Source organism: Arachis ipaensis, chromosome B10, assembly GCF_000816755.2.
Source record: "Arachis ipaensis cultivar K30076 chromosome B10, Araip1.1, whole genome shotgun sequence".
NCBI lineage: Eukaryota > Viridiplantae > Streptophyta > Magnoliopsida > Fabales > Fabaceae > Arachis > Arachis ipaensis.
The window spans coordinates 133,293,719-133,307,222 of record NC_029794.2 but is presented as its reverse complement, the minus strand read 5'-3'; the positions used below and the strand labels follow the sequence as shown (position 1 = coordinate 133,307,222).

General features: G+C 36.8%; 3 protein-coding genes across 4 annotated transcripts; 1 reads left to right on the top strand and 2 right to left on the bottom strand.

Moving 5' to 3' along the window:
• On the top strand, nt 1,849-4,302 carry LOC107623702 (LOB domain-containing protein 20). Its single transcript, XM_016326051.2, has 2 exons — nt 1,849-2,485; nt 3,744-4,302. Exons 1-2 carry the CDS (start codon nt 2,108-2,110, stop codon nt 4,137-4,139), a joined length of 774 nt encoding a protein of 257 aa, XP_016181537.1. The 5' UTR covers nt 1,849-2,107; the 3' UTR covers nt 4,140-4,302.
• LOC107623701 (histone-lysine N-methyltransferase SUVR3) lies at nt 4,767-7,815 on the bottom strand. Of its 2 annotated transcripts, none has more exons than XM_021112874.1 (2): nt 7,081-7,815; nt 4,767-5,389 (listed from the first exon to the last, which is right to left on the bottom strand). In XM_021112874.1, exons 1-2 carry the CDS (start codon nt 7,718-7,720, stop codon nt 4,944-4,946), a joined length of 1,086 nt encoding a protein of 361 aa, XP_020968533.1. In that variant the 5' UTR covers nt 7,721-7,815; the 3' UTR covers nt 4,767-4,943. The 2 variants fall into 2 exon arrangements, with proteins under 2 accessions (XP_020968533.1, XP_016181536.1); XM_016326050.2 differs by having other exon boundaries at nt 4,767-5,332; nt 7,081-7,808.
• Nucleotides 10,613-11,484, bottom strand: LOC107621258. The gene is made up of 2 exons (XM_016323291.1): nt 10,763-11,484; nt 10,613-10,625 (listed from the first exon to the last, which is right to left on the bottom strand). Exons 1-2 carry the CDS (start codon nt 11,482-11,484, stop codon nt 10,613-10,615), a joined length of 735 nt encoding a protein of 244 aa, XP_016178777.1.

Below are 13,504 nucleotides of genomic sequence, written 5' to 3'. Positions count from 1 at the left end.
TAACAAATATATAATTCATAATATATAAACTCATTAAGCTTCGTTAAAATGGATGAGAAGAGTAAAGTCTGAAAGCGGAGAGTTGAGAGCCTACTCGTGTGTTTGTTCGATCTGAATCTGTTTAACTAAAAAATTATTGTAGGCCAGCTAAATTGATCTGCTTCTAAACAAATGAAAAAAATACCATCTCAATTTGACTCGTTTAATTCTTTCTTTTCTTTTTAAAAAATCACTACATAATTTCAACAATTGTTTTTAATCAATTTTCATATAAATAAAAAAATTTGTCATATATTTAGGGATGATAATCCAACCCTTATTTGCCAATGAGTAATAACTCAAATGGCATAATCTCCACATACTCAATTAAGAGGTTGCGGGTTATCTTTGGTAAAAAAAAAAAATCCAACCCTTATTCACTCCACCTTTAGGTTGGTTTGCGAATTGGGGTAAACACGGATTGGATTGGATTGGATTGGATATAGCCAAAATTTCAATCTGATCCACACTAAAATCATCAAATTCAATATCCGCAGTTTTTATGTTTGGATTCAATCCGATTCGATCCGCATATTTGTGTATCGAATGTCGGATATCAGATATATCCACAAAACACTAAAATATTTTTAAAAACTTATTTTTATTAAAAAAATATCAATAAAATTATCTTTTCTTTGGGAGAAACTGAAATTGATTTTGGAAAGAACATTAATAACTTCAAACATGCAACAAAATTGTAAGTGATAAGGAGAATAAGTGATAAGGAGATGTATATCACTTATTTATCAAAAAAATGAGAATTTTTACATAATATAAAATGAGGAATGCTAGGGGACTAGCAATTTTTGTGATTTGTAGCCATCAAATAGCCATCAATGATGATTTTAATGGTGTGAGATGGGTGTGAGATTTCATCTAATGGCTCACTTTTCTTTGCTGGTTATATGCTGACCAGAATTTAACAAAGTTGCTGACCCCTAGACTTTTCTATAAAAAAATAGTTTTGAGGGGGTGGATTTTTGTTCAGGTGGATCAAGAGTCGGATTTTGGCTTTACTCATTTCAGTATATATATAATATAATATAAAAGATAAAAAAATGTTTAATTTTAAGAGATTATAGAGTGAGTAGGAGATGGAGTAGATAGAAATGGTTAAGGATACAAAATTTTGCTATTCGCGAGTAATAGCAAAATGGATTTTTCTTAGAATATAGTAAGACGGGGCACAGAATCGGATAGTGTAAAAATCTGTCACGTTGTCATCCTTATATACATTCATATATTTTCATAATAAACTATCTAAAATGTTAAAATAGTTAACAAATCTACGACACATAATATAAACTCATCAAGTTTCGTTAAAATGGGTGAGAAGGATAGAGAGTTTAAAAGAGGAGAGTTGAGAGCCGCAATGAGAGTGTACTCGTGTCTGCTTAATTCAAATCTATTTAACTCACAAATTATTCGAGTTGAGACAAATAATTGATGCGCTTCTAAACAGCCATGACTTTATTAATTCAAAATTTGTGTTATAGCGTTTGCCCTATGCTTAGTGGATACAAAAGAGGAAGAAATGAACAAAAGAGAAAAAAGCAATCTTTGGTAGTCGTCTAGCCATGACATGAATGCATGTTTGGTGTTTTGCATATGAATCCCACACACGCGAAGAGAAGCAAAAAGACTACACAATTCTTGTGTGCTTCCCCACCAAAGATAAATTATAAATATCCTTTTTTTTTTATTTCTTTTCAATTTTCTCATCATAACAACCACTATTTAACCGTTATAATAATATTTATACATAACGCCTAACAAACAAACACAAGTATTTTATGTGCTACACTTCCATACAATAAAAAGGGCCACATTAGCCACACCATCATCACTCACTTGGCACGTGCTCCTCACACACACAACCCTCACCAACCTTAACGTTTTCTTCTTTCACAATGAACAAAAAGGGCCACATTATTCACCATGCCAATCAACTCACAAGACCAACGTGCATTGACGCCCCCCAAAAATTTCCATATAAGGATCAAGTCTCTATATTCCCATCTAATTAATCACATACCATACAAAGATATTTCATAATTCATAACCCAATATGGCTGAGCCACAAGGCGGTGGTGCTGAAGGAAGCAGGCGTAGAAGCACTAGTGCCGCAAGGCGTGGCGCGGCGGCGCCAACGCAAGAGGGAGCGCCGCCGCCATCTCCGAGTAGTCCATGCGGGGCTTGCAAGTTCTTGAGGAGGAAGTGTGTTGCAGGGTGCATCTTTGCACCCCACTTTAGCTCGGACCAAGGTGCCGCTAAGTTTGCGGCGGTTCACAAGGTGTTTGGTGCTAGCAATGTGTCGAAGCTTTTGTTGCATGTTCCGGCACACCGCCGCAATGAAGCGGTGGCGACTATTTGTTACGAGGCTCAGGCAAGGCTATCTGATCCGGTTTATGGTTGTGTGTCCACCATTCTCTCTTTGCAACAACAGGTTAATCTTTAATTTTGCACTTGCTTTTTACAACTCCTGGTTTTTTTTAGTTGTTCAAATTAAAGCATGCTTGCATGAATTCAGTGACACCAAGTAGCTAGCTATATGGATCGTCAATACAGATAGTAATGTTACTAGTTTGCAATTAAAACTCAGAAAGATAATTGATTTCAAAAAAGAATTAACAATGATAGAAGATGTTTGGACAAACACAAGAACAATTTTATAAGAAATTAATGTATTAATTAATACTAACACGTCTATTAATTTATTTTTTTATAAATTAAATACGTAGAATAATAACAAATATAAAGCAAGTCAAGATAGTAAATATATATTTAATGCTCTAATTAAGAAGTTTTATTACATTCAAACTTTAGTGAGTTATTGTATCCACGTGTCGGCTCACATTTTGGACACGATATATATCGACACTCATCTATACGCACATATTTGTGGTATCTAATTGTATCTTAATAAAAAATAAAAGAAATCTTTAATACATATATGATGTATTCTCAAAACACCAAAAAATATATCTGCGTATTTCGTATTGTATCCGTATCCGTGTATGTATATATATATTTCAGACAAAAAAAATTGTGCTTCAAACTCTTCCTATATTCCAATATGTAATAAGTAATAGATGACAGATTACAAAAAGTAAAATCTCTAAAACAACATCAACTAAGTTTTAAAGTATATACATATTCTTGTACTAAATATTATATTATTAAAATATACTGTATATTGAAATTGCATATGGAATAACAGGTGATGTACATACCACGTATTCATTCTCGTAGTTATGCTCTAAGTTTAGGATTCAGGATTATACGTCGATTGACGCAGTTATATGCTCTTGAATGACTAGCTCCTAACATGCATGCTACAAAACATGTACTTGAATGATTAAGGCATTCTTACTATTCTTATAAATTTCTCCCCACCTAAAAAAATCATAAGAAAAATAAAGATCTGGCTAAAATTCCTAATTAGCACCTTCAATTTTATAAAATTTATTATTAAATTCTCTTTATTTTTTCACCACTAATTGTAGATCCATCGTCTGTAAATAAAATAACGTCATTATATATAAGAAAACAGAAGCTCTAGATCGAGCTCTAGATCTTTTGAATATAGAGCTCTGATACCATATCATAAAACCACTCATCCTACAAACTTAAGCGAATAAGAAGAGACAACGTGAATAATTATATCTCTAATAAAAACTAAATTTTCTTTTGGGCCAATTCAGGTGGCATCTTTGCAAGCAGAGGTGGCTATGACTCAAACTCAAGTGATGAATGGAAGGATTGCATATGCAAGTGTTCTTGACACCACCCAGCAGCAGCAGCAGCCGCAACAACAAGCACTACAGCATCACCACCCAAACATGATGATCAACAATTTGGGGCTGTATCCAGCATTCTCAAACAGCTCATCTGCCTCCACAACTAACCTTATGAACATCACCAACTTCAACCCTGCTACCGGTGGTTTCGACCTCTCAATGGAGGCGGCAACAGCACCCTCATCGTCTCACAGCATTCATCCACTTCATCATAATAGCAATTTCTCTCGCTTGTCTCAATATGATGATGATGATGAACAAGAAAGCAAGATTCCTCCGGTCTTTAACCCTGATCTGTAGTGGCTATTTATATTCACCGTAAAAAACCATCAGTTTTTGTTTAATGTTTGGTCTTCCTTTGATTTACTCTTTCTATGACTCTGTCAGTTTCAAGTTTACATGCGAAAGAAAATTGAGTTTGGGGGTATAGTTGGGGGATTAATAAATGATAAATTTACCTAAACTTTTTCCAACTAAATGAAGTTTTAAGTTTATAATATAAATTATGGTCATTGCTTGATTGATGGAATGACAATGCAATTCCCTTTTTACTTAAGCATGCTGTTAATTGTATACAAGGAAGGCCGAAAATCCTGCTTTGTGAAGCATTAAGGATTTAAGTTAGATTAAATTTAGGTACTAAACTCAAATGACATAATGGTTTCCTAACCCTAACTTACCTCATTTGAGAAGGAGTATGATGCAAATTGTTTTAGCAACATCCTCTTAAAATATAAAATTGTCTTCTTTTAATAATTTGTTTATTTAATTTATTATTATTCCTTCTTTCTTCCTTTCTTTTAATAGTTTGAAGGCAATGACTCCCTCCTCAATCAATTCAAAAGAACCTTTTACTTTGTTGTTTTCTACCCCAAATACGTTCGCCAACTCATGTTATATATAACATTAACAAGGCACTAAATATTAAAAAAATGACTAAAAATGTACATTTAAAACTAGGTATATTTAAGATTTATTCAAGTCAAATGAGGTTGACCTAAAGGAAGAGTTTATCCACATTAACTCATTTTGTAAAAGCTCATGCCAACAAAAACATCGGTATTCCTTTCACAACTAATCCATATCCTTAAACAAAAACGTGTCTCAAGTGTCTTCCGAAGGCAAAGTTCCAAAGCATGAAGGGCTACTGCAAAAGCATGGCAGACCATTGGCCTTTTTCCTGATTTCTCCATAGCTAAATGTAAGCTCTTCATCTGTCTGGATATCTTTCGAAGCAAAGAAGCAGAGGCGGGGGAACAAAGCTCCTGAACTTCTAATTAGCTTTGTGCTCAAGTTACCACCATCACAAGAATGATTAACAAACCGGGCAACATTTCCTATTCTTGTGGCATCAATATTCAATCTCAAGCATACGTTTCCAGATGGAAGATGTTCCCTTACAACCAAAAGTGCAGAAGAGAATCTACCATGTGATGATTTTTCATCATAACATTGATGTCTCCTCCGCGCTTCCTTGGTTGTCAAGAGTTCGCCTTTTCCAAGCAGGAAACCATGAATCAGTTTTACATTCGTATGATGTATTGGATACACTAAAAGAAATCCAAGTGTGAGAACACAAATTAAAGAATCAAGGAATTACTAGCAACCAAGGTAGTTAACAATGACATCCTAACCAAAATACAAAAATACTTCTCAAATGTGTATATATGCATGATAAGCAAACCAACCTTGGAAAGACATCTTATTAAACTCTAACTCTTAACTACAAATGCATAAGATCACCACAGCAAGTTGAAGGTAAAGTTGCGCAAATAGAATTAAAAGATAAATGATTTCAAAAGAATCAAAAATAAAAAATCAAAAGAGAACAACTCAAATAGATAACTTGTGCAAATATCTGGTTCAAATCCCCAAACAGAGATAGCTAAAGCAGACAGATCGCATATCAGACAACTAAAGCACCCGACAGTGAAATAAAATTGATCAAAGCAATTAGCATCAACAAAAAAAATGATCAAACAGTCATAAAACTTCACAACCAGAGAAAAATTAGAATCATGTGCTTCGAACAAAAAACAGAGCACTGAGTCAAACTCAAAGCAAAGTCAGAAAAAGAGAAGAAGCAAACTAGAAGAACAGGTTGTACGAAAAAGTGAAGAACAAGACCATTAGATTGAAAGACAAGCTCAGAAGAGTTTGACGGATGGCACCCACAAATTTGAAGCAAGCACCAAGAGTTCACTTATCAAGCATTTTGAGGATGGGACTAGTGGCCCTAAGACTTCACATTTATATTTCAGGGCAGGCTCTTCAGTTTAATGTTCACAGATAAACAACTCCTAACTTGTTATGTGCAATCCCATCAACCCCACAATCAAACACATCGATCTCAATCTCATACAGAGACCAAAGGAGTTCCTAAAATTACTTGTAGGCAAAGCAGCATTGAAAAATGATAGAGAATAGGAATCCGATCATAAAACACCATAGAAAATACTAGAACGTGGCTTGAACTAGTATTCATACAACTTTATAAAGGGCAAGAAGACATCTGATCTCATAATTGAGAACCATTCAGTTCTGTACTCTGTCTATGTCAACTGCCTTTCACATAACCCTTTTAAATAGAAGGTTGCAATTGAATGCCTCACTTGATGACCCCAGTGAACTTACAATAACTTCTTAGGTTCATTTCCAGATTTCAAATATGCATTCTGCGAAGATACTGATTTCACCTCCTATATGGATTGCCATAAGCAAAGAGGCCTCTGTCACTTTCTAGATAAAGACCTCCTTAGTCCTTATAGCTTCAAAGCAACGTAGGTGAGTACTTAACCAGAACAAAAATTCAAACAAGAAAGAGACTTTTGCCACTAGTTAAAGGACACTCCTACAACATCAGTCAGCATTCAATAACTTGAACTCATACATGGATTTCAAGTATTCAATGATATACATAACATTGATTGCACCTCCAATATGGGTAGCAAAGACCAAAAAGCAGAGAAACCAGTGGTTCTAGGACTATCTAGTATCCATTGTTCTATAACCTACAGCCAACTCAATCAAACAAACTAACAATTTTCATATCTATAAAAATACTTCTCCTATCAACCAGTCATACATTATTTCATCACTAGGCCCTGTTTTGTACATTGTATAAGGCATGATAGAATTTTATTTAACACTATCAAATCGAATTTTATCACATGTTTGAAGCTATATGAGTTAAACACTAAATTTAAAAGAAGAAAACACACAGAAATGATATAGCAGATACCTGCATACTCAAACAAGAACTCCTCTTTCCGAATCCACTGGTCAGAATGCAAACACCACCCTTTCCTTGCATCCCTCACAATCTTCACCCGAACAGCAATCCCATTCTGAGTCAACCGGTTTCCGCACTCTGGTCCGCACCCACATCCCGGCCCGCACTCACTGCCCACGTCATCCAGCCCACCCAAGCCCAAACAAGGACAGTCGGAACCCACACCGCCACAAGCCTCGCAGTCGCAACCAGACAACACACTCTGACCTAACTCGTCGACCAAACTCACCGATTCCGCGGGGATCCGACTCGGCGCGGAGGCGAGAGGAGCAGCGGATCCCCAGGGTTGGCGGAGGAGGCGGGATGCGGCGGAGGGAAGGATGAGGGAAGGGGTGTAGAGGAAGTAGGCGTAGGGGTAGTGGTCGACGGTGTTGCGGAAAGGGACTGGAAGGTTCTCGAAGGTTCTAGAAGCGTCGGAGGATCGGCGGGTGGTGATGGAGGCGGAGGCCTTGTGGAGGGATGTAGAGGTTATGGAGACGGTGGCGAGTTCCGGTGGGGTTAGCCATGGAAGGATGAGGTCGGCGCATTGGATAAGTGGGTCGTTGGAGCAGCTGGCTTTTCTGGGAACTGTCTCTTCTGCCATTAACATGAAATGCTCAAGACGAGGATAAAACTAATTTAAATTAAAAGATGAAAACTATTTATTTTTCGAAGGGAAAAAAAAAATAGTATTATTTCGGGGGAAAAAAATACCATTATTCTTGCAGAAATTATTTTTTAAATGGATATTAATGCTGGATTATGGGAGGTATAGGTGTTGTATGCAAGGATAGGGGACAGGGCTTCTCGCTGGATGCGGAATTGCGAATTCCCGACGGTTTTCTCGCTCTTCGCGAAACATACAATCAATTTTATCAAATTCATAGAGTAAGAACTCAATTGCTTTCTTAAATTTCATACATAGTTCAATTTCTAAAATTTTTAATTATCAAGTTCCAAATTTTCACTGTCTTTCTCTTTCACATGGTTCTTCAATTCTTAAATCATTTACGCAATAATCAATTTTGATCCCTCGATAATTATTTTGTGAAATGAGAGAGAGAAAGAGACATGAGACGAGAGAGCTTGCTATAATGTGAGAGAAATGATTGGTGTGAGTTTCAAGCTGACTAAATCAATTAGAGTTGTACAATCCTTCATTTTTTTACAATTGAGAGAGTAAAGTGTGATCTATAGAGTAAGTTTTTACACTTAAAATAAATTAACTAATAATATTAAGGATATGTTTGGATAGGTTTATAAATTTTTTTTTAATTTTTAATTTATTAAAAAATATAGTATTAATATTTGGTATAATTTTTGTTCTTGCCTGTAGAGTAGGTCAGCTACTCGTATAGAATGTCAGCCGAGCTATCTCTTTGGGAGGCTGCACTGCTAGCTCGTCAGTTCCGAACTTTTCCTTTCAACTTGCAGAAGTGTGGACAATGAAGAGAAAGAGAGGGGGGAGTGTACCTGTAAAGGTACTCCAATGCTTAAGTCAGTATAAGATTCAAGTAAGTAATACCTAGAAAAGATACTTTTACCTTGCTTTTATATGATCGGTTCTCTGTCAGTAATGGTTTTTTTCCTCAACGTTTGTCTTGGTGAGGATTGATAACGTATATGGTCATTATGTTGCCTTTTACTCGGTTGTTTGGATCTATAACGTCGGTTTTGCCGAGTTATTACTCATGAAGGCGGTATTTGTAACGTATATCGCCGAGTTATGGCCGAGGTGTAACGTGTTTTGCCGAGTTTTGTAGGTGTAACGACTATATCACAGCCCCCAAGTTTAGCCTGAGGAAAATTTTTAATGAAGCAGGTTGAGCTTCTTGATGAGTTATAGCTCGGTTAAATTGATTAGTTATGGAGCCCCCAGTTCAACGTTCTTCATTAAAAAGAATGTTAGTGGGAAAAGTGGGGAGTCGTGTCAAGCCATTAGTGAGGAGAGAGAAAGATGTTGTGTTTATTAAATGGTTTTTTACGTTTCCAAAACACACTTTACCGTTTGATGTGATTGAGTTTTGAGGGTTAAGTTTCAACTTGGTTACCCCTGATCCTTGGTCTTGCTACTTTCGAAACAGTAAGAGTAAAAGAGGTATGCATGTCCTTTGTATCCTTTACTGATTTTTCATTTCCTTCTTCCTCTGTTATTTTCATTGTCTGGGCTCTCTTATGGGTTTTGAGAAGGATAAAAAGAAGACTATTGATTGGTCTTATGATTGGGTTAGTGAAGATGTTAAGTCTCGGGTATCTTTATTTTGTGATGAGGCGACTGTTAAGGAGATTGATACTGGTAAGGTTGTGAGGGTTGGTTCTGGGGTGCAGGTGGAGTTGTTGCCGTGTAGTGTGGAAGATAGGGTTTATCACCGGGGTCAGGGGTTTGAATACTTCTACATGCATAGTTGTGTTTTGGAGGAACTGAGGGTTAAGTTGCCATTTACTGAGTTTGAGTGCCAAATTCTGAAGCAACTAAATTGTGCTACTTCACAGCTGCATTCTAATGGGTGGGCATTTTTGAAGTGTTTTGAGATATTAATGGAAATTCTTGAGAAAAAGCCTTCTGTGGATTTGTTTTTTTCTTTGTTTCAAGCTAAAGGGGTTTGAAAAGGGGATGGGTTAATCTAAATAGAACTCCTGGGTTTGGTATCTTCAAGTTGTATAAATCTTCCTTTAAAGAATTCAAAGAGATGTATCTAAAAGTGAGGAGTGTGGAGAATCAATTTCCTTTTTATATGGACGAGTTTGTAGCTGAGAGATTTCCCCTTTGATGGTGCTCGGAGCAGCAAAATATACTTAGACCCGAGGTGATAACTCCGAAGAATGTGTGCATTATTGAGTTCCTGGTGGAGCAAATTGATCGGAAGGATTTGATATCTATGTTTGAAATTTTAAAGTGGGAGGAAAATAGGGATTCGGTTATAGAATATTTGGGTGAGTTTTGTTATTTTGTGTGCTTTATCCTTACTTGAAATGTTGCTAACTTCGTTTTGTATGTTTATACAGGGGGTAAGTATCCTGGTGTCTCAGCTGCATCCTTGAGGTCCAGGTTCAAGAATAAGAATCTGGAAAAAGAAGTATCCTCGTCCAATAAGGAGAAAACTACTGTTGCCGCTGAGGTCAGCAAGCCTGTAATTGATCGGAGGAAAGTTATTGTGAAGAAAAGAAAGAGTGAAGTTGTTGACCTGTCCGAAGAATCTAGTCAAAGGGGGGATGATGTTTCGTTGGAGGAAATTCGTGCATTTCTAATGAACCAGAAGAAACTTCATGAAATTTCTGAATATAGTGATGGGTTATCGGTTTGGGGAGGTGACTTCCCGTATATGTCTGTGGCCGATGATATTTGCCAATCATCGGCCGATGTATCATTGGCCAATGAGGTTGGGGAAATAGCCGTCGGGCAGTATATGCAGGTAAATGTTTCTCGTTTTGAATTGTTATTGTAGAGTTGTATCTGATTGTTCGGAAATATCTTTTCCTAGCCGAGTTGGATGAGCCTCCACTAGCATCTCCTCCTGAAATACAATTGATGATACCTTGTGGTTGGTCATACTGGGTCGAGGAAGGCTTGTCCTTTCCTCGGCTTGGTTGTTCGGATGGAGTATTGCCTGCCGAGGTTGGAGTATGTTTTTGAATGTGTCCTCCAATATACTTGTCAAGGTGCCCTTGCCGAGCCAATCGTTCCAAGAGGTCTTTTGCGACGACACATTCGTCGGTTGTGTGGCCGTGCTTCTGATGGAAAGTGCAGTACTTAGATTTGTCGACGTGTTTTGTGTCCTGATATGTCCCCGCTTTTCTTGGTGGTTTGATTAATTTGGAGTTCAGGATCTCTTTGATTATATCCTCCCGTTTAGCGTTGAACTGTGTATAAGAGTCAAAACGAGGGGTTAGTTTAAAATTTTTCTTACTGTTATGCACTTTTTCCTCGTCTCTGTAGTTTGTTTTGTCGGACTTCCGAGCTTGTTTCAACTCCTCAATATCAATCTGGCCTTTTGCTTTCTCTCGAAACTCGGCGAGTGTTTTTGGTTTAGATACGGCGATTGTCTCTTGGAATTTCCCAGGTCGAAGTCCGCTTTTGATGGCATGAAGGCGAACTTCAGGGTGGAGATCAGGTATGCTTATGACGACCTTCGTAAAACGAGTCATATAGTCTTTTAGGCTCTCATTTTGTCTTTGCTTAATTGTATTCAGATAATCTGAGTCATGCAGATAAATTGCGGAGCCAGCAAAGTGATCCTCAAATAGCTTGGCCAGCTGTTGGAATCGTAAAATTGAACCTGCAGGCAAAGCACAAAGCCAATCAAGTGCAGGACCGTCTAAATAATTTGGAAAACAACGACACAAAATAGTATCAGATGCACCGTTGACGATCATTATTGATCGGAATTTCTTGATGATTTTTTTTGGGTCTCCGAGTCCATCATAAGGTGTGAGGGTCAATGGTAAAGTGAATCGTTATGGTAATTCGAAATTCATCACGTCTGACGTGAAAGGGCCTACAAGTTCGTCTGGTTCCTCATTCTCGTCTTCTGGCTGGGCATCCTCGACTTGAATGGTCTCAAATACATGAGTGGGGTTTGAATGATGTTCGGCATCCTCTGGCTGAGATTGACGAATGTTGTTATTTTCAGTTTGGCCATTGTTCAACTCGGTGATCTGGGCAGCCATTCTCTGATTTTCTTCTGCCATACGTTGGTTTGCTTGTTGCAGCTCGGTCACCATCCGGAGAAGTTCGGATGGAGTAGGAGGCAGCGCGTCAGCCATAGGTATATGCGGAGGAATCGAGACCAAAAGAGGAAAAAATTTATCTCTTCGGCCCCACGGTGGGCGCCAATTGTTCTTGCCTGTAGAGTAGGTCGGCTACTCGTATGGAATGTCAGCCGAGCTATCTCCTCGGGAGGCTGCACTGCTAGCTCGTCAGTTCCGAGCTTTTCCTTTCAACTTGCAGAAGTGTGGACAATGAAGAGGAAGAGAGGGGGGAGTGTACCTGCAAAGGCACTCCAATGCTTAAGTCAGTATAAGATTCAAGTAAGTAGTCCCTGGAAAAGATACTTTTACCTTGCTTTTATATGATCGGTTCTCTGTCAGTAACGGTTTTTTCCTCAACGTCTGTCTTGGTGATGATTGATAACGTATATGGTCATTATGTTGCCTTTTACTCGGTTGTTTGGATCCATAACGTCGGTTTTGCCGAGTTATTACTCATGAAGGCGGTATTTGTAACGTATATCGCCGAGTTATGGCTGAGATGTAACGTGTTTTGCCGAGCTTTGTAGGTGTAACGACCATATCAATTTTTAAAATTAAATTACAGTTTTTTAAAAAGTTATTTTAGTATTTATAGAAAAGTTAAAAAAAATTACTTCTCTCGTAATAAAAAGTTTATTATCATTCTTCTCTTAAAATAAATACTTTAAAACTAAATAATCAAATACAAAATAATTTATTTATAAATTACTTTTAATATAAACATTTATTGTTTAAACTATTTTTTCAAAAAAAAGTTTAATTAAGCTATTTACCCGCACCGAACCTAATTGCTATACAAAATGTCTATCTACCATATACCAAAACTACAAATGAAATATCATCTAAGCTAAGTAACATGTCTTCTCAAACTTGCAGTACTTGATTTGTGAGAATCAAGCATGCCAAGTTTGGATACACGAATTGAATGGAGCTAGAGACATGTACTTGATAAATAAGTCAACCACTTGCTCATGCAAACTAATCGAAAGAAGATAAAGGAGATCACTAAACAACTTCTCTCTAGACATTGTGATCTTGTATTAATTTATTTAAATCTTTATATAGTTATGAGCTACTTAAGTTAGTTTTTATATAGAATATATTTGGATGGATGTGAACTGCCTCTACTTAATCATATGTTATATGCCTTTGAAGTAGTGTAGGGCGTTGCTTATATATGGTTACATGAGATTGTTGGATTATAAACAAACATATTATTTTTATTTGTCAAATAGTTAAGGGTGTTGAGCATGATTAATGCGCAAACAAACAGTTGAAACAATAATATTGAATAATAGTATAATACTGACAAAGCTTGGTATAGAAAATATTTTGATTCAACTTAACATTTATATGTGCTGTCATATAATATAGTCGAGGATGAGTGTTGTGTGAGAATTATTATTATTTTAAGGGTTACATAAGTCAGAATGTAGAAAATATTTGTTGTATCAATAAATATGTATGAAAGGATTAGTGGAAGCAAGATCCTTTTCGAGCGTGTACGGTGTATTAGAGAAGCAGCCTCTAACCAAACAAGATTGCAAGCAAGCACCAAACTGCAAATAAATAAGATTAGTCATAATATTATATTATTAGACTATTAATTAATATTATTTTATTACAGAGGCCACGCCGATTGAAT